The sequence below is a fragment of the Pavona decussata genome, unplaced genomic scaffold (assembly GCF_977016875.1).
Source record: "Pavona decussata unplaced genomic scaffold, jaPavDecu1.1 SCAFFOLD_29, whole genome shotgun sequence".
NCBI lineage: Eukaryota > Metazoa > Cnidaria > Anthozoa > Scleractinia > Agariciidae > Pavona > Pavona decussata.
In genome coordinates, this window is record NW_028145452.1 from 1800802 (window position 1) to 1821530 (window position 20729).

At 39.8% G+C, this 20729-nt stretch overlaps 2 protein-coding genes and 1 long non-coding RNA gene across 5 annotated transcripts in view; 1 reads left to right on the forward strand and 2 right to left on the reverse strand.

The window, feature by feature from the left end:
• The first annotated feature begins 245 nt into the window (after nt 1-245).
• On the forward strand, nt 246-9491 carry LOC146484889 (uncharacterized). Of its 2 annotated transcripts, none has more exons than XM_085104362.1 (9): nt 246-506; nt 2419-2685; nt 3098-3321; nt 4632-4726; nt 5377-5533; nt 6384-6447; nt 6886-7172; nt 7941-8115; nt 9084-9447. In XM_085104362.1, exons 1-9 carry the CDS (start codon nt 398-400, stop codon nt 9302-9304), a joined length of 1599 nt encoding a protein of 532 aa, XP_084960488.1. In that variant the 5' UTR covers nt 246-397; the 3' UTR covers nt 9305-9447. The 2 variants fall into 2 exon arrangements, with proteins under 2 accessions (XP_084960488.1, XP_084960487.1); XM_085104361.1 differs by having other exon boundaries at nt 253-500; nt 9084-9491.
• A 2136-nt stretch (nt 9492-11627) lies between these two features.
• On the reverse strand, nt 11628-12174 carry LOC146484890 (uncharacterized). The gene is made up of 2 exons (XR_014863540.1): nt 12066-12174; nt 11628-11798 (listed from the first exon to the last, which is right to left on the reverse strand). It is a non-coding gene; the product is annotated as an uncharacterized LOC146484890 (long non-coding RNA).
• A 1796-nt stretch (nt 12175-13970) lies between these two features.
• LOC146484891 (uncharacterized) overlaps nt 13971-20729 on the reverse strand; it is a 32916-nt gene continuing 26157 nt past the window's right edge. For both annotated transcript variants that reach the window (XM_085104374.1, XM_085104375.1), the window contains exons 20-23: nt 19561-19649; nt 17953-17978; nt 16950-17028; nt 13971-16546 (exon numbers count right to left, since the gene is read on the reverse strand). In XM_085104374.1, coding sequence (XP_084960500.1) covers nt 16397-16546; nt 16950-17028; nt 17953-17978; nt 19561-19649 — 344 coding nt within the window. In that variant the 3' untranslated portion in view covers nt 13971-16396. The remainder of the gene's footprint in view (nt 16547-16949; nt 17029-17952; nt 17979-19560; nt 19650-20729) is intronic.

Consider the following 20729-nt stretch of genomic DNA (forward strand, 5'->3'; position numbering starts at 1 on the left):
ATTACGCATGCGCGAGAGCAAACGCAAAACCTCTTCTATATAATAACTAAATCTTTTAAGCGCTTAAATTTCTCCTACGATTTAACAACATCAGGAAAAGCATATTGGAGAATATATTCTATAAAATGAGTGTAAATTCTGCAGAAAATTAAACAGGCCTTTCGTGTGTCAACGTATTAATAATAAATGATTCTCATCTCCATGGCATAAGTGACGAGTCGAAATTTTAGAAATTTGCATTTTCGCATTGCCTGTCGAAAATTTCGGACGAACGCAAAGCTCGGGGGTTTCTGTGTGCTGCGATAAAGTCTCGTCAGATCTTTATTTTAAGTTACCTCTAGAACTTCGCATTTGGTCAGCAAAGGGAGGCTTTCAACAAAGCTTTTTCAACGACACAATGAGAGTTTTTCCCCGTACTGCATCACTGTTTATACTCTCCGCCATTATCTTCAGTCATGTTGGGGAAACTACTGCAAGCAATGGTACAAATTTTTCTAACGGTGAGGGTATAATATACGTTTTCGCTTGAAATTATTTGAAGGAATGTCATCAAAAAGTGTATTTTTTATTATCGACTATAATGTGTCGAAGAATGGTTGTCTCTGAATTGCGTACGAAGAAAAATTTTAATTTTTTTTCTTTTCCTTCTCTGGTCGGTTTACCGGGTAGTTTTGCGTCACTAAGCCAACGTCGATATCTATGGGATCCTATGACTGGAAATTTTTACTTTTTGATGGATTGTGTCGAAGATCTTTTATGGCTAGATGCGACACGAATTTCTCAGTCGTCGAAGGAGCTTCGTTGTTTATTTTTGCAATGACCGATGACTTTCCTAGGTACGGTTATCGTGGAGGATTTCATGAAATTATTTTGTAACTCGCCGCTATATTTCCCGAAGAAAATAGAAAACACTTATTACTTGAAATTTGGTCTCAGTTTAATATAGCTTTCCTCATAATATCATTTTTGCAGTGTAAGAGGTAATTTATTTCAAGTCTCTAGAAAATGTTTCTTCTCTAATTAATAATTAATTCTTGCGGTACGTGTTGAGAATATACCTCGAGGAAAATACGTAACGGGAAATTACTGCTCTAATATTTTCCATTAACTTGGGACGCTGTAAATGTCTTTTCCTGTTTCCGATCATAGTTCAAAATTAACATCAGCATTTGCAAATTTCCGCGTAAACTGACAAACCAAAGACTTGGGAAAATTAACCATAAATTACTCTTTATTTCGTTCTGACTCGAACTAGTTTGCATACGCATTTTGACTACAGCCAGGATGAAATACAGATGTGCGGTTAACGCTTTTAAGGACTTTTTCACTGATATAAAAGCTTCCGTCAACCAATTTTAGACCCGAAACGGATTGAAAGCCCGCCAAAAATGTTCGTGTAACTCCATGCAGACTGAAAACGCTCGCTTCGAATTTCCAATAATTTATGAATGGTTTTGTACTGTCTCTAACATAAAGTTTTCTAAAAACAATTGGTAAATAGCGGGTTAGAGTTCCAAAATATCCAACTTCCTCACTTATTCTAATCCACTGTAGACAGCCAGTCTACATTCAGATCCATGTTGTAGTCAAGAGTGTTGACATTATAAAGTTTTTTGGTGGATTAAAACCGCGAGTTTACGTGTATTTGTCGAACCATTTTACATATAAATACATTATTTTAGGTCCTAGAATCGAATCCTGAAACCTGCAATTGATGTTGTTGAATTGACGAAAATTTTGAGTCTGTGCATGAAGTTAATTAAGTGCGACAGAGCACAAACTTTTCTCCGGTAATGTCTATCAGGATATTCAAATAAAAGGCTCCCAAACAATACTTTTCCGTGAAATAAACCTGTTTTGTTGTTGTTTTTTTAACCTTCTGAAAAAAGAAGGCAGAAATATGGAAATATGTACAGAAAATGTTAAAAAGAAATCGTCGATGATTAAAACTGACAAAGGTACCAATGAAAAAAGAAAGAATAGGCCGCTAGCAGTCCCTTTCTGGTTAGTCGAGAGAGTGCACAACAGCGCAGCGAGCTAGGAGCGAGGAGAAATAAACGAGTAAATATCAGCTCCATATATCGGCTATTTCGCTCGGCTATTTCGCGCACCTAATAAACAAGACCGCTGGATTCGATATTTGCAAAACGATTCCACTCACAGCTAACAATACACGAGAAATCAATCTTTAGATTCAGATCCCATTGAAAATATAACTGGTGTTTCGTCAAAGAATTGATTTCTGTATCTCGGTTCTATTCGAAATGAAACAAGATTTTTGGTCGTATTTAATTAATGAATCATAAGAATAAATGTCTGTCCTTGAAATTGAAAGAAAGGTAACAAGGATATGTGGGGCTCTTTAGTGATAAGCTGTATCCGTCCCCTAAACTTACACGTTAAACCTTGTCATAACAGTTCCCAGCGATCACTGCGCTCGACAAGTAAACAACAGATGCCCAATGTCACTTCAGATCGACTGGTGGGAAATCCCGCCTTACATTTACAAAGACAAGGGCGCAGTCAGTGGGATTTTCCCGGAAATTTTGAAAAGGCTTGTGCACGAATGCTGCGACAAAGACCCTGCACTTAACAACCAGGACAACGCTAAATATTGTGTCAATATCAGCTACAGTAAAATGGCCTCTAACGACTCTGAAAAGGTCAAGAAAAACATCGGAAATGGTACGTACTGTGCTTTCTGTTGTACTATACACTTGCCCCAATCCGGGCATTATTGCATCATAATTTACACTGCACTTCAGTTCACTGCAATGCACGGCTTTGCAATGCACCGTGATGCACTTGACTCTCGCTGTTTGTAATCTATTATATGGCACTGCATTTCATTGCATTACACGTTCTGCATTCATTGTGCATCACTGTATTTACTTGTATTGAATTGGGCAGCATTATTACATCGTCTGATATTGCATTTTATTGCAGAATTGCATCGCTTGATAACACTGTGTTGTTACATTGCATTGTACTTATCATAAAAGACGCAGTTTAAAGCCACCCTCGCCAACACTTTCTTGATTTTCATCCCGATCAAAAGAATAACTCTAAAACAACTTTTCCTTTCTCGCTTTCAAAGGCACCGTCATGAGTATGCCCATATATGGAGATATGAAAGACGTCACGTTCCAGAACCATCCGTTCTATCCCGTGGTGGAGTCCCCTGGGGTCGTGTTCATCGTGAAGAAAGAAGATTCGTCCAACGCAGCACAAGCTGTCATGGAGGCCGTGTTCCAGGGATGGCCAGTTCTGCTACTCACTCTCATCATGGCCGCGTTGTCAGGAATAGTGGTCTGGGCTCTGGTGAGTTCATGCAGTAATCCATTCTCGTCCCCAAAGCCTCCTGTCCCTCTTAGCCGGCGGGGCCTGGTCCTCGTGCCCAGCCTCCGGCGGCTAAGAGGAGCAGGCGGCTCTGAGGACGAGAATGGCAGAAATCCTCTTTTACAGGAGCCCATTACTCGGAGAGTACAGCTCCCATACTAACCCTTTACTACGGCATTTTCACAGGGCGGTCTATTTTTAGATACGCATGGGAATACTATTTCCAGCGAAAATTTAAACTCAGGTTCACATGAGAATTATGCAAAGCTTGAGACTGGTTAGTAAGGCTCCCATGGGAGACTGGCTTTATGGGAACTTCAATCTAAACATAAATAGGTCTGTAAAAACGCCGCAAGATACACGAGTATGTAGGAGTTGTGCGCTCTGGCAAGAGACTATGAGGTAAGAGAGCGAATCCCCCATACATGCCCCTCTTCCTATGAAATTTTTTTTCAATCTATTTTTGTTTGCATTGCTATTTTAATGTCGACATCTTATTGGTCAGCTAGAGTGACGTCATTTAATTTTAAACTCAATGGCGGATTATAATTTCCCAAAATAGCATGGCGCGAACTAAAAAAAGATTGAAAATAATTATCAGGGGGCACAGGGATTCGCTCTCTTACCCCATAGTCTCTTGGCTATGGATAATGAATGCTTACTTTTAGTTCCCTTCCCTTCGGTTCACTCCCATCTTCTAACGTTGTTGTTTTCAGTTAATACAAAGTAAGCTTCATTTTCTTTTGAATTCTGTGTTCCATACATTGCAAAAATTAAACGTAATCGTTTACCTAATTCCTAAGTTTCGCCAATTCGCTTTTGACGTCAAAGATCCAATCACAATCACGCAAGGAATCAAACCACAACAAGCGCGATCTAGCCTGTTGAGTTTCACTTTCTTGTGGTACTGTTAATTATTCTGAACAATGTGGTTCCAATTTTTTAATCATTATAGAAGAAATTCTCAAGTGTGACCATTGAAATGAAAGCTACTGAGTAGCAAATTTCTTTTAGTACTGATAAAGATCAACTACTGAAAAGCTCTCGAGCAGTACCTTTACATCGTCCTGTTTGACTTTCAACACTTTTCAAATAATCTATTTGATCAATGACTTTCTGTACTCCTGGGAAGCCAGATTATATTCATTTTTTGGGGATTGAGGCAAAAAAAGAAGTGAATTTGTTTTAGTTTCAAAAGAGCAAAGACTAGCTTTAACTTGTTTAAATTGTTGTTGTTGTTTTACCTTAAACTGACCTTAGAGTGTTCATACCTACTCATGTCTTTTCTGTAGGACACCTATTGGAACCCAGAGGAATTTCCTCGCTCTTTCTTCAAGGGAACATGGGAAGGATTTTGGTGGGCGTTTGTTTCTATGACGACAGTCGGGTAAGACAAAAAATATAAATCTGTTAACCGCGGCTGGCGTGTTTTTATTTCGACTTCTGATTGGCTCGTTATGTTTATAATGATTGTTGTTTTTACCAAGATGCAGTTTGGTTTCAGCCGAGAAAATGACAATTTCGTGAGTGAAATCAGTGAGATTTGGGTATACTTCGCGAATTTGTAAATTGGGAACCGGCGGAAAACCACACCTTTACTATTAGTCGTCCCTATTCCAAGTTTTCACGAAGGGAAACTTTGTACAACGTGGAGCTGCTTGTTTGTTTATTTGTTTCTTTTACACGGTATAGTTAACTGGAAAATGCTATCCTATTCTCCGCCTGCAATTTTTCTCAGTAAAACCGAAATGCATGTTTAATTAAAGCAAGGAAACCTATCCTCAAGATAAACGGCGTTATCCACCATATCGAAAAAGATGGCGACTTGTACATTTACCCAAAAACACTCATAAAACACTCAAAAACACTCATAAAACGCACAGAAAAGTTCAGTCTGAAAACGTCAAACCTAGCATACACATTGTTGTTAGTACAGGGACGAATTTCGCCAAAAAAAAATGTGGCTTTCCGAGGGCCTATTGGCTGGGTAAGGTTCGCAAGGAATTGTGGTAAAATAGCCTTTTCTTTGTCTTTCAGTTACGGTGACCGAGCTCCTCGATCAGTGCTGGCGCGTACGTTTGCATTTATCTGGGTCCTGATTGGCCTCGTGATCATCTCTATCTTCACGGCTACTGTCACCACATCCCTGACTGCCATATCGCTTAGCAACGAAATCAAGCTGTATGGATCAGACGTAAGTTGCCTTCAGGGACACCAGGGCGGATCAAAATCTTAAAATCAAAAGCTTAAATCGCCTCTGAAATTCTGATTGAACTCTGAAGAAGAAATATAACATTTTCTTTGTTGTTTCCACCTAAAACTAATTAACTGGAAAGCAGGGATGGCGCAGTGGTGAGAGCACTCGCCTCCCCCTCAATGTGGCCCGGGCTCGATTCGCGGCCTCGACGTCATAAGTGGGTGGGTTGAGTTTGTTGTTGGTTCTCGTCCTTACTCCGAGAGGTTTTTCTCCGGGTACATCGGTTTTCCCCTCTCCTCAAAAACCAACATTTCCAAACTCCACTTCCATCCGCATGGCATCTGAGGGCCACAGGTATGTCAGTCGTAACAGACTGTAAAGCACGGTCTCCTCTGTTAAAACAAACAAACAAACAAAGTTGAATGACAAAGAACTAATGGCTCTTGTCGTAAAAAGGAAGAAAAATAAGACCAAGAGAGGGAAATAAGGCCAGCTAAGATTTGATCTGTTTCGTAAATTTTTCTACAATTAACTTAAAACTTGTGTGAATTACAAATCCGCACAGATCACTTAAACCGTGTTTGCGTGCACAAATGTATTCCTTTTAAATTTCCAAAAACGATCTTGGAAAACCGAAAGTATTTTTCTGAAAATTTTCTCCTTAAGAACATCCGGTGGTCTTTAATCAAGATAGCTTGCCATCTCGTATGAATGGAGCAACAAGTGGTAATAGTTAAAAAAAAAAAACGCCGAAAAAAGAAATATTATTGCTATCATCGCTGACCATTTTTTACTTATTTTAGGTGCAGTATTTGATTATTTTCAGAATTGAAATCTTCTTTATTAGGTTGTTGCCTTAAAGAACACTGAAGAACAAAGGCTTGGAGTGAGGAACAACGCTAAAGTTACAGGTTTGAAAAATGCACAATGATACAACGAGTGTAATGTATTACAAAAAAATATAAATGAAATAGCGTTGAACTTTGAAAATGTATTTAAAGTTAAAGTGTATACCAAGTTAGAGATAGGTCATGTTTTATAGAGCGGTTTCAATTGTGTGTCGAAAGGAATTTCACGTTTGCTTTGATTTTGCTTGGCTACGCTCTGTAATTGGTTAGCGAAATTCGCACCAACTTTCTCAACCAATGAGAAACAAAACCATAGCCGATCGTGACTTGCTCGCACGTGTTTTCCCGCGCTTGGCACCGCTCACATGTATTTGCTGCGAGTTCTGATTGGTTCATTGCTCTGTTTACGCCTGGTATGTTTGACCAGAGTAACTGCTTAGGTTTTGGTTTTACAGACTCAATTGAAAACTGCATTAAATGAATTGTTGAATTGTATTACAGAAAAGAACAAAGTCGAGGACCTGAAGATTGCTGTGACGGACACCGCAGTTACCGGGGCCCTACTGGACAGCTATGTTGCAGGTTACTGGGCAAAGCTCGCCCCAAACACTGTACTGAAAGACACTAATCTCCGAGTGGGGACTGTGCTCGACCATCAGTTTGCGTATGGCTTCATCATCGCCGGTGACCTTCAAACCGATGCCACTGAGAAATGCATGAGGAAGAAATTAAATAGCATGGAGACAGAAATCACCGGGATAATCCAGGATAAAGCTCAAACTATGGAGGTAAAGAAATGAACAGTTTGACTTTGGTTCATGTGTTGTGGCCTGTGGTTTAGACTTAGTGGATAAATACTACAGCGTCTGTCACACGATCAATCATTCTCGTCCCCAGAGCCGCCTGGTCCTCTTAACCGCTGGAGGCTGGGCACGAGGACCAGGCTCCGCCGGCTAAGAGGGACAGGAGGCTTTGGGGACGAGAATGACGATCGATTCAATCCGCTGCACGGGAAAAGCTGTCGGCTCTAAATTTTACCACAATACCTTGCGAGTCTAACACAGCCAACAGAAACATGGAAAGTCATTTTTTTTTACGAAATTCGTCCCTTTACTAACAACATTTTATATGCTAAGTTTGAAGTTTTTAGAACTTTTCTGTACGTTTTTAGGGATTTAGTACCCTAAGAATTATGGGTAAATGTACCAGGCTTCGAGAATCCGTACCCTGTTTACTATGTTTCTCAAGGTAGTTCTAAAGTTTGACACCAAATCTAAAAGTTTGACCATTCAATTCAAAGTTACTGAACATTATTTTACTGTGCAATTGCTTCAGTATTATGCGTCAATTAAGCATCTAGACGTGGACTTTGAACTGAAAGCTATCGATTAATGCCTTATACCACTCCTAAAACAACGAGGCTAAAACTATATACGAGATTGTTGTAGAAAAATTTGGAATTAATATCCCCGTGTGTATCGAAGCTGATCTACTAAAAGTGCTTTTTTCCTGAGAGGCGTTTTCAGTTACTGATTCAATTTGGAATCTTTCCTCAGGATCCTGAGGAGAGCGCAGCTGTGGAGAAAACGAACAATTTGTTTGATGCCGAGTCGCCAATGTTCAGGAAAGCAATCTACACATGCATAGGATTGGTGGCACTGCTGACTATCTGTGGGCTCATCTGGGAGTTTGCCTACTGGAGACCGCGTCAGCCCAAGGAAGCTAAGACTGGTGAGTTGAACTTGTTCGAATGCTCGAAGTTAGCAAAACCACTGTAACCAGCCTCGCTGCTGACTGGACCACTTTGTACACTGTATAAATAAAGTTTTTCTATCTATCTTTCCTCTAATAGCAACCTGCAATTGCAAACAAACAAATTAGTTTTTTTAGTCAAAACTTCTTCTTTTGAGGTACATAAACTTAGCTGATAAGATGGTTGGCTGAATACAGCTAATATAAAGTACATAAATTAGAGATGGAAAACGTCTCTTAATTACGTCCTATAAACGTCAGACGCTGGCTCCAAATGGAAAGCTTAGTTTAGACAAGGTCAATATTTAGGGCTGGATAGGCAGCTAGGAGAATTTTAACTAATAAACTAGAAATACGTGACTCGCAAAACCTCGCGAAGCTAGGGCTGGGTGGACAGTTGATTTGAAGTGAAGGAATGGGCTAAGGCAGCTAGAAAGCATGAATTGTCTCCTTCTCTATGATAGTGATTGAGAGGATAGTGTGCCCTTTGATGGAAAGGCAGCTAGGAGAATTTTAACTAATAAATGAATAATCGAATTTTTTACAATATGGGCTGTATAAAACATAGCAGACAAACAGACAGACAGGCACACTAACAGACAAAACAGGCAGGCAGACAGACAGACTCTAACCAAAACACGGTAGCCTTATTGGTCTAATACTACCACAACTTACTAGCATTAGCACTGCTCTATAATCTTGGGTAGAGCTGTTCTTGGTAGTAAGTTAGGTAACCTGTTTCAGCTAATCGATATACGTCATCGCTGGGTGACCCCTAGACCTTCCCTCGTGTTGTTGGTCCCAAAGCCAGCAGCGGGGATGCAACCTCGTTGTTTTTTCTGTAGACGTGGCCACTAAACCGTTAGTCTGCGTTCCCTGATAATGTCACTATAATTTAACTCCTGACCTTGCGGATAAATCTTTGTTTACCATCTCTTCCAAAACAGAGGTCGAACGAATCGTGACTCCGGAGACCTCGTACGAGAATCTGGTAGCCATGCAGTGCGCGGAGATCGAAGAAGCGATGATGAATGAAGTACAGCGGTTCTATATCGCCTGGAACAAGAAACTCGAGGAACTGAAGCGGAGGAATGGAGGACAGATGAATGCGAATGATGTCAACATGATGGGAATGGGAGTGAGTGGTGGAGATGTGCGAAGCATGTGAAGGGTGCTGTTTATCGGTGAAACACGTCGCACTATTGCCACACGGCTTTTATATATATTTTATACTCTTTGTAAAGTTTGCATGGAAATGCAATTATTGTTAGACTGCGAGCGGTCTCTTTCTTCGCCTAAGTTCTGTAGCGCGCGATCAGTGGATCGAAGAAGAAAGGGAGGGAAGAAAGAAGAAATCTTCCTCTCAATGCCTCTTCGTTCACTCTTCTAATTTGCAGAATTTTCACCATCACCTTTCGCCTGTGATCTGAGAAAAAAAAGTACGACTGCTCGCAGTCTAAATTATTGTGTTATTTCGTTACATGTTTAAGTTAAGTTTTTCGTTTAATACCGGTCGACTATTTCTCTAAGGCGTTTTTCTGCTGGTTCTCGAAATTTATTACCACAGAAATCAAAGAGCTAGTAAAATATAATTTGTACTGCCAAAAGCAACGTGCGGCAAGTATGCCATACCTAGGTGAATCTTTGTGACGTCTTGTTTACATTTTGTCTCATTAGCATATATCAAAACGTCAGCTACAAACAAATGGACATTATAGACTACAAGAACATGTCACTCATTGTAATCAGTGCCAATCAGTTAGTGTTATATGTTTAATATTCGGGGAAATCAGCTTTCAAAACCTGTGAAATTCACAAAGAATATATGGCTGTGACAAAGGTGCCACCCAGCGATAATTTCTTTGTAAAATCTTTACAACTTTATAAATCATTTCTCAAAGATTGTTTAATGTTTCGCGCTCAAATTTGACGATCTCTTTCAATCTATGGATGCACTTTTTGTAGCTTATTTTTTCGTTTATACTAATGTGCGCTAATGAGGCTTAACATGTAAACAAGAGACGCCAGTCCATCGCAGTTCCCTTGCCCCATGCCATTTTTTCACGTTGTTCTTCACCAATTTGTAATTGTACATCTCGGCCCAGTCGTTCAAAGCCCGATTAAGTTAATCCTGGGTTAAAATGAACTTTGATTCGAGTATATTTACAAACCCATAAGGATTCGTCCAAAAAGATTTTTTTTTTCTGTTTTCCCTAAGTTTTACCTTAGACTTTTCTAAATCGTTTTTAATAAGTGAGACGAAAACCTCGGTTAACTTTTAATCGTGGATTATCGAACAGCAGGGCCCAGGTCATAGATATGAAAACCTCTCTCTAGGGAAGCATATATTTCAAAGTAATCACAAATTTAATGCCGTGGCAACAATTCGACATGTTTCACTTAGATTCTGTCTAAAGGTCTCGACGACGGCGTAAAATTTCAGGAAAAAAAAGAAAGAAAGTTTTTCAGTTTATTCAATTGTTTTTCTAGCTCACAGCATTTGTAGTTGTAGAATATATACCGCTTTTAGGTAACATCATTATAACGCTTTGTTGAGCAAAGTATCCATTCACGAAACCCCTAATTTAAAAATGATTATAATACATAGTGTAGCCACGGTACGATATTATATCTCGTGCAGCTCATTTTGCCAAGTTATCGCACAACCTATTAAACAAACTAGGAACTCGGAGAAGGAGGGGCCACAACCAGCCTAATCCCCCCCCCCCCCCCCCCCACCACCACCGATAAGGAGCTATAAGGGGCTACACCCTGGTGGGGCAGGGTTAATTTCTTGAAGCAATTACGAAACTTATGAATGCAGAGGACAACGCGACGCACAATCAAACTGTTTTGAATACGTTTCCTTGCCGGATCTCTTGTATTGAGATATACGTGTCTGACATCACTTTACGTGTAAATAAATCAAACTGAGGTTGTTTCCGCTCGTTGTAACTCTGGCCACGAAGAAGACTAGTTGTACTAGTTGAAATATTGGCCCAAATAAATAAGCCCTTTGCCGTAGTGTCAGCCCGGCAATCAGTTTGGTTCTGATTTGTTGAGTCTAAACAAACCCTCTAGAGTTTGGCCCCTTATGAAGGGTGGGGCTAGATGTGTTCTAGTGACAGGAATGGATGCATGCTTTTGGAGCACAAGCAGAAGTTTATTGAAGTTTTATAAGTAAAAGTGTTTTTAATGAGTACAACCAAACGTTAGTGCTTGTTGAATTGCAACCAATGAAACGCGAGTTAACACTTCATGGCATGGCATTTACATTTACATTTAGGGGTCAAAGTATTTTCAGTTAAAGCCACTCCCCCTCCTCCAGAACCAACAAGAGTAACGACGAGAATTTGACACTACATTGGAATGAAGTAGCTTTTTCATCTAAAACCGCGTTCTTCAGTCTTTTAAATGCAGTGTTCCAAGAACATGGCTGCTTATAACGGCTTGTAAGCTATGAGCCCTTAAAAGCCTTTAAGAATTCGATGTTTCTTTTTTTTTTAAGTTGATGCGAATTTTTTTACCCGTTCCCGGTTTAAAGTTTCTTGAAGGAAAGCATAAACAAGCCCACTAGAAACCAGTCCCATTAGGCTGGAGTGGTATCAGTATTGTGTCTAGTCTCTCCCAGGCTCTCGGTTTATCGCGGGATACGCGATAGACTGCAAGCAGTCCCTTTCTGGTTAGTCGAGATGGTGTGCTCATAGCGCAGCGAGACTGGAGCGAGGAGAAATAAACGAGAAGAGACTCGGGGCCTCTCCCCTCTCCCCAAGCCTCTCCTCTCCTCTCCTCTCTCGCCTCTCCCCAAGCCCCCTTCCGCTCGTTCGCTCTAGTTTTTTTTTTTTTTTTTTTTCGCGCTCGCCTATTTCGCGCGACCTCTTGACTATCCAGAAAGGGACTGCTTGCATTCTAGATACGCGAAGGCAGACAGCGGGCGAGAGGAACGAAAACGAGGCGGGGACTAAAGACAGAAAGGAATTATGCTCTCTCGCCAGTCCCCCTCGTTTTCGTTGCTCTCGCCCGCTCCTTCGCGTCTCCCTTGGTACACCGAGAGCCTGGAACAGACTATATTGTACTATTTGCGACAAGGAGGAAACGTCCACAATTGTGCTTTTTCTACCATTAAATTTTTAGGCCACATAGGTTATGTCTGTAATGATGCTGGCAGTGGTTTTACAAACCGCTTTTATCGCAGCTAGTGTTTAGAATCAAACTGATATTAATTGTACATTTTTAAGTCCGTTTTCTTGGAAGGTGCAAATAAAAGTTTGTCAAAACATAACAGTTGTGTCAAAGTTACTTTCTTGTGTGTTTCCGCTTTCCCGTTGTTTTCCTTTCCTTCCTATTTCGTTCTCTTTCTCTTTTCTTTTCTTTGCTTTTGGTGATTGCATGAATTTCTGTTTTTGGGTAAGACCAAGGCACTACAACACCATTGCCTAGGGAACGACATCTTAGGAGTACGTACATAAGGTTCCAAGATTTTCCGATATCGCAATACAAATCAACGGGCAGCTTGTTGAAAGGTTCTCCAGTAGAGGTTAAGGTAGAATAAGTGCATGGCCAGTAAGAAAAGACTAGTGAAGGGGGGGGGGGGGGGGGGGGGGTAAAGGAAGATAGGATATGGGGCAGAGAGGGAAGGGAGAGAGATAGGAGGGGATAGGGGGATAGGGGATAGGGGAGAGCTCCCTGACGCTTCTCTTATCCCTATTGGCTTTTGGCTCACTTCTCTTGTGGTGTTCCATCTATTCGTACAATACGGCCCACCAAACCTGTTCCCTGACTACTGACCCCACCCTTGAGAGTGTCAAGGCCAGTGAGGTTCTGCAGTGCACTGTACTGGGGAGCGCTAAAACCGCGCGCAAATGTCTTCTTCCACTAAGGCGACATAATATAACCTAACAGAAATACTTCTACACATCTTATTAAAAAAATAACCTTTTTTTTACTACTTTTGTTCCTTCATCTTGGGTCGATTAGCCAGAAATTCAGTAAAATCCGGTGTTAGAAAAATACATTAATTCGCTAAGTTTTGGTGTTTGTAATTTAAATATATCAGAGAAAGGAAGTTTCGTCCGATTTCGAAACACCGAGAAGTGTGTTGAAATAAACAGGTGCAACAGTGTTTTGTTGTTGTTGTTTTTTTTGTTTGTTTTTTTTTTTTTCAACTTCGAGGTGTTCGCCTACCTAGGGATACTTAAACCCTCTCTAACTCGAACTATTTTTCGGTTTTCCTTGGAGTTCGAGTTAGCGGGCTTCAATTGCACAAATATATTCATTTTGAAAAGGAATAGGTCCCAAATTTACATTTATACATGGCAAGGGTTGCCAATCGCGCCACGATGTGGTGGTGCTGGTGTATATACTTTAACACATTAAAAATACAGTGCTATGTAATACAGTGCTGTGTATGATGTTTATACACGTGCAGGGGAAATGAACCAGGCCATCGGCATAGTCCCAAAACAATGCGCCGGAAGATGATGTTACTTCTGCACCCGACGGGAATTACTAGAGCAGTTTTCAATCTTGTGTCGAAAGTATTTTAGTGTTTGTTTGGGTTTTGCTTTACTTCTCTCTGTGATCAGTTAGCAAAACTTGCGCCATCAGTTTTCTCAACCAATGAGAAGCAAAACCAAAACCAATCCTGACTTTGGATGCACGCGTTTTCCCGCGCTTGGCGCCGGCAACGTGTTTTTGTTACAAATTCTGATTGGCTCGTTGCGCTGTTTACGTCGTTTGTGATTGGTCGGAGTAATTACTTTGGATTCGGTTTTACGACACTCGATTGAAAACTGCTGTATATGCTTTAGGTCTGGACAACAAACTTTGCAAAATACATTCTGTTAACTTTATTTTTTGTTCCTTAAAGTAGGCTTTGTACAAGCATATAATATAGATCTGTTACAAAATTTTACCCACTGCCTTGTTAAGTATATAACCTTGCTGTTTTCCTTAATTTAAGGCAACCATTGTTATTCAATTATAACCACTACTTAGGAATTACTAAGTTCCGTTTAATCCTTTAAAGTTCCAGTGACCAACACCCACTTTCTACATTCGTTATTAGATATTGTGGGAGAATTGACAAGCGCAAACATAAGGCTTATCAGTTAACAAGTACCAAGTAATCTGGCCGATTTGGCCCAATCTGACAGAAAAAAAAAAAAAAAAACAAACAGACAAACCAACAACAACCTATGCCACTGATATTAGTATTATAAAGGGAGATATAAAGAATCGACCATAAGAGAACACTGAAAAAATTTGAGCCCCAGATGGGATTCGAACCCACGACCCTCAAACAACAACAACAACAACAACAACAAAAAACAAGAGAAGGCAGACAAAATCAAATCTGTGGCAATATCGAGTAAATCGGCCCAAAAAATCGGTACGTGCTAATAAGCCTTTACCTACATTCTGAAATTCTCCAAAGAAGTACAAGGCAAAACGTATGTACCCGTTAAAGAGAATCTTTATATTGACACTGGAACTCAAAGGATTAGATTAATCAGTCATGATCATTGATTCTTAATTTTAATCAGCCATCGATTTTTTTTCTAAGCAATTACCATAAAAAATCAGTAGTTGGCCCACTGTTCACTTAAATTAATTCTAGAACAAAGAGAAACTAACTACCAAACACCAAATTTATAACTGAACATGTTATCTGCCCTACTTGCTGTATTCAGTCGCGAAGAAGTCGCACATGAAAGACAACCGTTAAAGTTACTTATACGGCTTACAAGCGGGTAAATATGTTGTGGTACATAAACTTACATTTTGACAATATGAGCAAACGAGATAAAACTTAACATGCAAAGACCGAGACGACGCTCCTTGGAGTCTAAAAGTGTGAACACGTATGAGCTGGGGACGAATGCGAGAGGCGAATGACCGCGTCCAGTTCCGCGCAACAAGCCATTTGATTTCTGGATCCCCGCGTCTCTTGTGACCCGCGAATGACATTTCTAGCACTTTTTTCCACGAGAATAACGAACGAGCGCTCAGACCAGGAGAAGGCCTAGCAATAACTCAACATTGTATGCTCATAAATAGTGGTTCAACTCTCTTTTACAGGCAATACTCGAACTGGAATATGTTCTCGAATGATTATTAAACAAAAGATCACTACATCAATCTTGGGCCGGTGCTTGTGGTTACACACCAATCGAATCGTGGGTGGCATTATTGAAGATATCAATTTTAAATACCTCATCCAATGGTCTGTCTCAAGTCATAGCTTAACTACGAGAGATGTATGGCGATCGGCGAAGATAAGTGTTAAAGTTTGCCGGAGATGATCAGGGTTTTTCACAAAACGCAAAAACGCCTTGTACGCATTTGAAATACAAAAAGCACTCTTCTATTGTACCTTCTCACAAACATTTGTCAAGTAAATTGTAATGAATTGATGAAGGCGCCTACATCCATTTAGCATAAATAAGTTACCAACTACCAAAAAACGTGAAATCTGATTGGCCAGGCACGGGCCAATCAGAAGCTTTTGTTGGTAGATAACCGGTGTTTCATTGCCAATAAGCGAACTTTCCTGTGATTTTATCTAAATACCATCTGGATGTGGTAGCTTTCCCGGCAACTGTAATCCACCGTATCGAGTATCGAAAAAGATAGCGACTGGACCATTTATCCACAATTCTTAGCGTAAGAAAACCCTAATAACGCTCAGAAAAAAAGAGGTTAAAAAATCTTCAAACCTAGCATACACAATGTTGTTAGTACAGGGACGAATTTCACAAAAAAAAATATGGTTTTCTATGTGCCTATTGGCTATGTTAGGTTCGCAAGGTATTGTGGTAAAATATTCAGCCGCCTTTTTTTTCCGTACAGCGGATCATTTGATTACTCGTCGCTGTTTTAGTCTATGAACCACACAACGCGCTAAAGAAAGCTATCGGTTTCTACCGCTCGCTATATTTCGCCTCTCATCATCCATCAAGCTGTTTGCAGCGTTATAGTCATATATAAACCACCAAGCTAAAAAATGTATTACGAATATTTTGCTAACTTGATTGAATATCGGATCTTAAAAATATCGGAGAATTCATATATTTATATATAATATTTTCTTAGGTATCAAACGGCTGTGGAAACGAAAAAAATACAATATTTTACAGGCTTTTTACTATGAATTTAACTACTGACTTATGTTGTTTCAAATACATTAAAAGAATTTTACGTCTTGTTTAAAGCAACTAATTGAAAAAATAAGAATATACCGTCGAACAATTCACATTCATCACGTGTTGCTCGGCTCGATCGACGAGAAAAACCACTCGGTAAATTTCCGAAGTTGGTGCGAAGCTGTCCGAAGATCTTCTTGTAATCTTTTGTTCTCTTTCTGTAGTTTTCTTAATTCTGAATCGATGCGGTGTTTTTCTTCTCCCTCCTGTAAAGACAAGAAGTAAAATTTGAGAACATTCACATAGTTAAAGGATTTAACCAGTATCATCCCCTGGTAGTTTATTTTGCCGTACGATGTGCGGTTCCAAAGTTTGAGTCTGTGGATAAAATCCTTAAGTGTGACCATTCAAATGAAAGCTACTGAGCAGTACTTTCCTGTGGTGCTGTTTATTATGCTGTACAAGGCGATTCTTACTTTTGAGTCTGTGGATGAAATCCTAAAGTGTGACCATTCAAATGAAAGCTACTGAGCAGTACTTTTCTGTGGTGCTGTTTATTATGCTGTACAAGGTGGTTCTAACTTTTGTGTCTGGTGTTGAAATTCTAAAGTGTCGCCATTAAACAGTTCTTCCTTGTGGTGTTGTATACATCCGAACACTGTCACTCACCTTCATCAAAGCGTTGGACACAATGGCCAGCTTCATTTCAAGTTCGGCTTCTTTTCCGATACTCTCCCGTGTAAGCAAACTGAAATGAAGTGTCAAAAACAACACATCAGCGCAAGTCACCCTTGGCTCGAAAACATGCGAGTCGCTTACACAAGCAATAACTAAAGGAAGGCTTGAGAACATCTTTAACTTAATTAAGGACGGCGCCACCTTACTATTCAAAAAACAAACGGAAAAAGGGGTTATACCGTATTTTCTCGATTTAATGCCGGACCCCGATTAAACGCCGGGTCAAAACTGCCGATTTTTAAATAAACGTCGGGTCGTACTTGCACGGGTAATTCAGGGAAAAATTGTCCAGCACTGACAAACTGCGCCTAGGTTTCCGAGGATCGGTAATAATAAGCCAACCTTGAAAAATGGCTGAAAATCGCATTTCATTAATAAACGCCGGACCCCGATTAAACGCCGGGTCAAAACTGCCGAATTTAAAATAAACGCCGGGGGCGTTTAATCGAGAAAATACGGTAGTTTCACTGTAGTACTGCATCGGTGCGAGTGGAAAGGAATGTTTGGTTTATCAACAGATTTGATAGCTATAAAAGATAAATTGGCCATCGTAAAGAGATTCGAGTGCTTACGTTTTGAGCGATTCGCTGTGCCGAAGGGCCAACGATCGAAACGTCAGCACTCGAATTTCTTTACGGTGGCCAATTTACCTTTAGTTATCAACTCTGTTGATAAACCAAACACTTATTAAAAAGCACATTCCCATGCCATGATATTTTTTAATCACTCCTTACTAATTCAAAATCCGCTCGCCAATATAAAGGTTCTATTCTTAATAAAGCCAACCACGGTTCCGTGCACTGAGGGGTGGGACAAAGGAGGTAATTTACATGAAGTAGGTCACATACGCACGAAATTAAATCACTCTTGTTAAGAGTTATTAAAACCGCAGTAATACTCTTGTATTAAGACATATATAAGATTCAAGCCTCACCTTTCGCCGGAATTTCCTTTAGCACTCTGCAAAGAAATCAAACAAATATTTTATCGTGACTTATTCAATAGCAATAACTATTAATTTCCTGTTATTAACAGCTGAAAATTGAATTTACAAATCTGGTAGTTGGGGATCAGTAAACATTAAATAACAGAACATTTTTCTCTCCCGAGGGTCCTGATAACAACAGGGATTAAACTATGCAAACCCTCGAAAAACAAACCAAGCCAAACCGCAACAAAAGAAACGACTTCACAGTAGCTTTCATTTGAATGGCCACAGTTTTTGATTTCATCCACAGACTCAAAATTTAGAGCCACCTTGTAAAGCATAATAAACAGCACCAAAGGAGAGTACTGCTCAGTAGCTTTCATTGGAATGGCCACAGTTTATAATTTCATCCACAGACTCAAAAGTTAGAACCACCTTGTACAGCATAATAAACAGCACCACAGGCAAGCACTTCTTAGTAGCTTTCATTTGCACGGTGATATGAATCGGCGATTCATGGCTATGGTTATATTTTCTCACCCAGTTTGCACACAAGGCGAAGATTTTTTATATCTACTTCAAAATAAAAATAAGCGAAAATATATCACCTTGGCGATGGCTGTATATTTTCGCTTATTATTATTCTTAAATGTTCACCTGGATTAGTATCTCCACTTCACTAAAGTATTATAACAATCCATTCATTATAAGAATTTGATCAGATTAATTTTATGGTTAATAAGGTGGTATTAAAAAGGAGCCGAAAGCAGGCACCGACTAACAGTACCACTAAGCCATGAAAAGGGAGCTATCAAATATTTTAACGCCAGGTTAATTAAACTGAAGCTATTTCGTGCTAAACGCTACCAACCACAAACAATAAACATAGATTTATTCAGAGATAACAGAATCATCCTGTCATCAAGCCTTTTAATTCTACATTTAATATTGCAACACTTCCCAGATTTTGTGATAACCAAGACTTTACGTCTCTACGTCTTTAAATTCTCGCTTATTTTTGTGCTTCGACTTGGCCCGCTAGAATTCATTGTTCGTCAAAATTTAATCAAATACTGATAAAATTATCCTATGATTTCCGCCAAGGCAAGAGTAATAAGTTTATAATCCGTTAACTACAATTACAAGCTGCCTTAAAACTTGGAAATTCTAGGCTGCATTTTACTTCAGTTGAAATTTCGAATCCACGTTACAGCTCAACGGCACACTTTATTTTGCTTGATCTAAGATATACTCCATCCACCACAAGTTTATACTTTAACCACAACGTGATGCAATATTTTCTCAAGTGGAACGTGCATTCGCTGAAGTGTTGTGACAGCGTATCATGTAGGCAAAACAAAGCTCACATGCACAAACACGAGTCGTTTTCACTGAAAACTGTCATGATAAGCTTAGCTGTCGACGAGAAGCTAACGCTCTAAGCGTTGTCTCTTTGAAAGATGTAGAAATTATTTGTTTTAACATAAGGTTTCAACTCAAATTCTGATAACCTTTTAAAATATGCCGTTGCCTTGCGGAGCGTGTGATATCAGGTCATATACAACGTTTGAGCTGCAAGCACTAAAGAAACATGCCAAAACACATTTGACTTACCGGAGCAGCAAATATTCTTTCGTCAAAGCTGTGCCTTCTTGGAACAACAGGAATATAAAACTTGTGAGGTCCGTGCGAGCGACCGCGACCTGAAAATAAACAGGAACATGCAAAACGGTTTTAGTTCGATATGGCGTCTTTCATTCAGTACAGCGCGAGTTCACGTTACCAAAAGTAGCAAAAATGCCAAACTTTCTATTACAAAATAACCAAAATGAAACTACACGACACGAAAGTACTATCTCCCAACAGCTTATCTTTGAATGGCCACATATTAGACAAGCTTGCACAATCTGAGCGTAACACGAGGCTTACCAGAAGAAGCGGCGTCTGCAGACGAAGGTCTCACATTTGTTCGCCATAGAATTCGCGCGGATTTCGACTGAGTATCTGAAACAGGCATGGCTAAGTTGCTAGCTAAAATCTACATGCGTTTTTCCATGAGGCGCCATTGTTGTTCATTGTAGCACGTTGCGTAGCTTCTTCGTAGGCGATGACAATAACCAACCCTGCAGGCGGGCTTGATTACTACGCTACAGTGAGCCTTTTGAGAGACTCCACAGGCGGCCATTGGTCGATCAATAATTTCAGTCCTCCAGGAATGTCAGGGAATAAAACATGAGAAGCGGGAAACAGTACTGGGAAGTATTTTTCAGTAGCTTTTGACGCGTATGAATGGTCATGATTTCGAATTTCAGCCGCAAAGTCACAGAAAATACTGTTAAGATTTTAAAAATCACCACTTTATTTAACACAAAGAACAGCAATACAGCCAAGTACTGCTCAGTAGCTTTCACTTGAATGATTACACTCAAAGAGTCAAAAAGATAGAACCACCTTTTACAGCATAATAAACAGCACCATAGGAAAGCACTGCTCAGTAGCTTTCACCTGAATGGTCGCACTTTTGAAAAGCTACACTCAGAAAGTTAGAACCAACTTGTATAGCAAAATAACAGGAAGCACCACAGGAAGTACTGCTCAGTAGCTATCATTTGAATGGTCACACTTGAGGATTTCGTCCACAGACTCAAAAATTAGAATCACCTTGTATAGAATAATAAACAGCAACACAGGAAGTACTGCTCAGTAGCTATCATTTGAATAGTCACACTTGAGGATTTCGTCCACAGACTCAAAAATTAGAATCACCTTGTACAGAATAATAA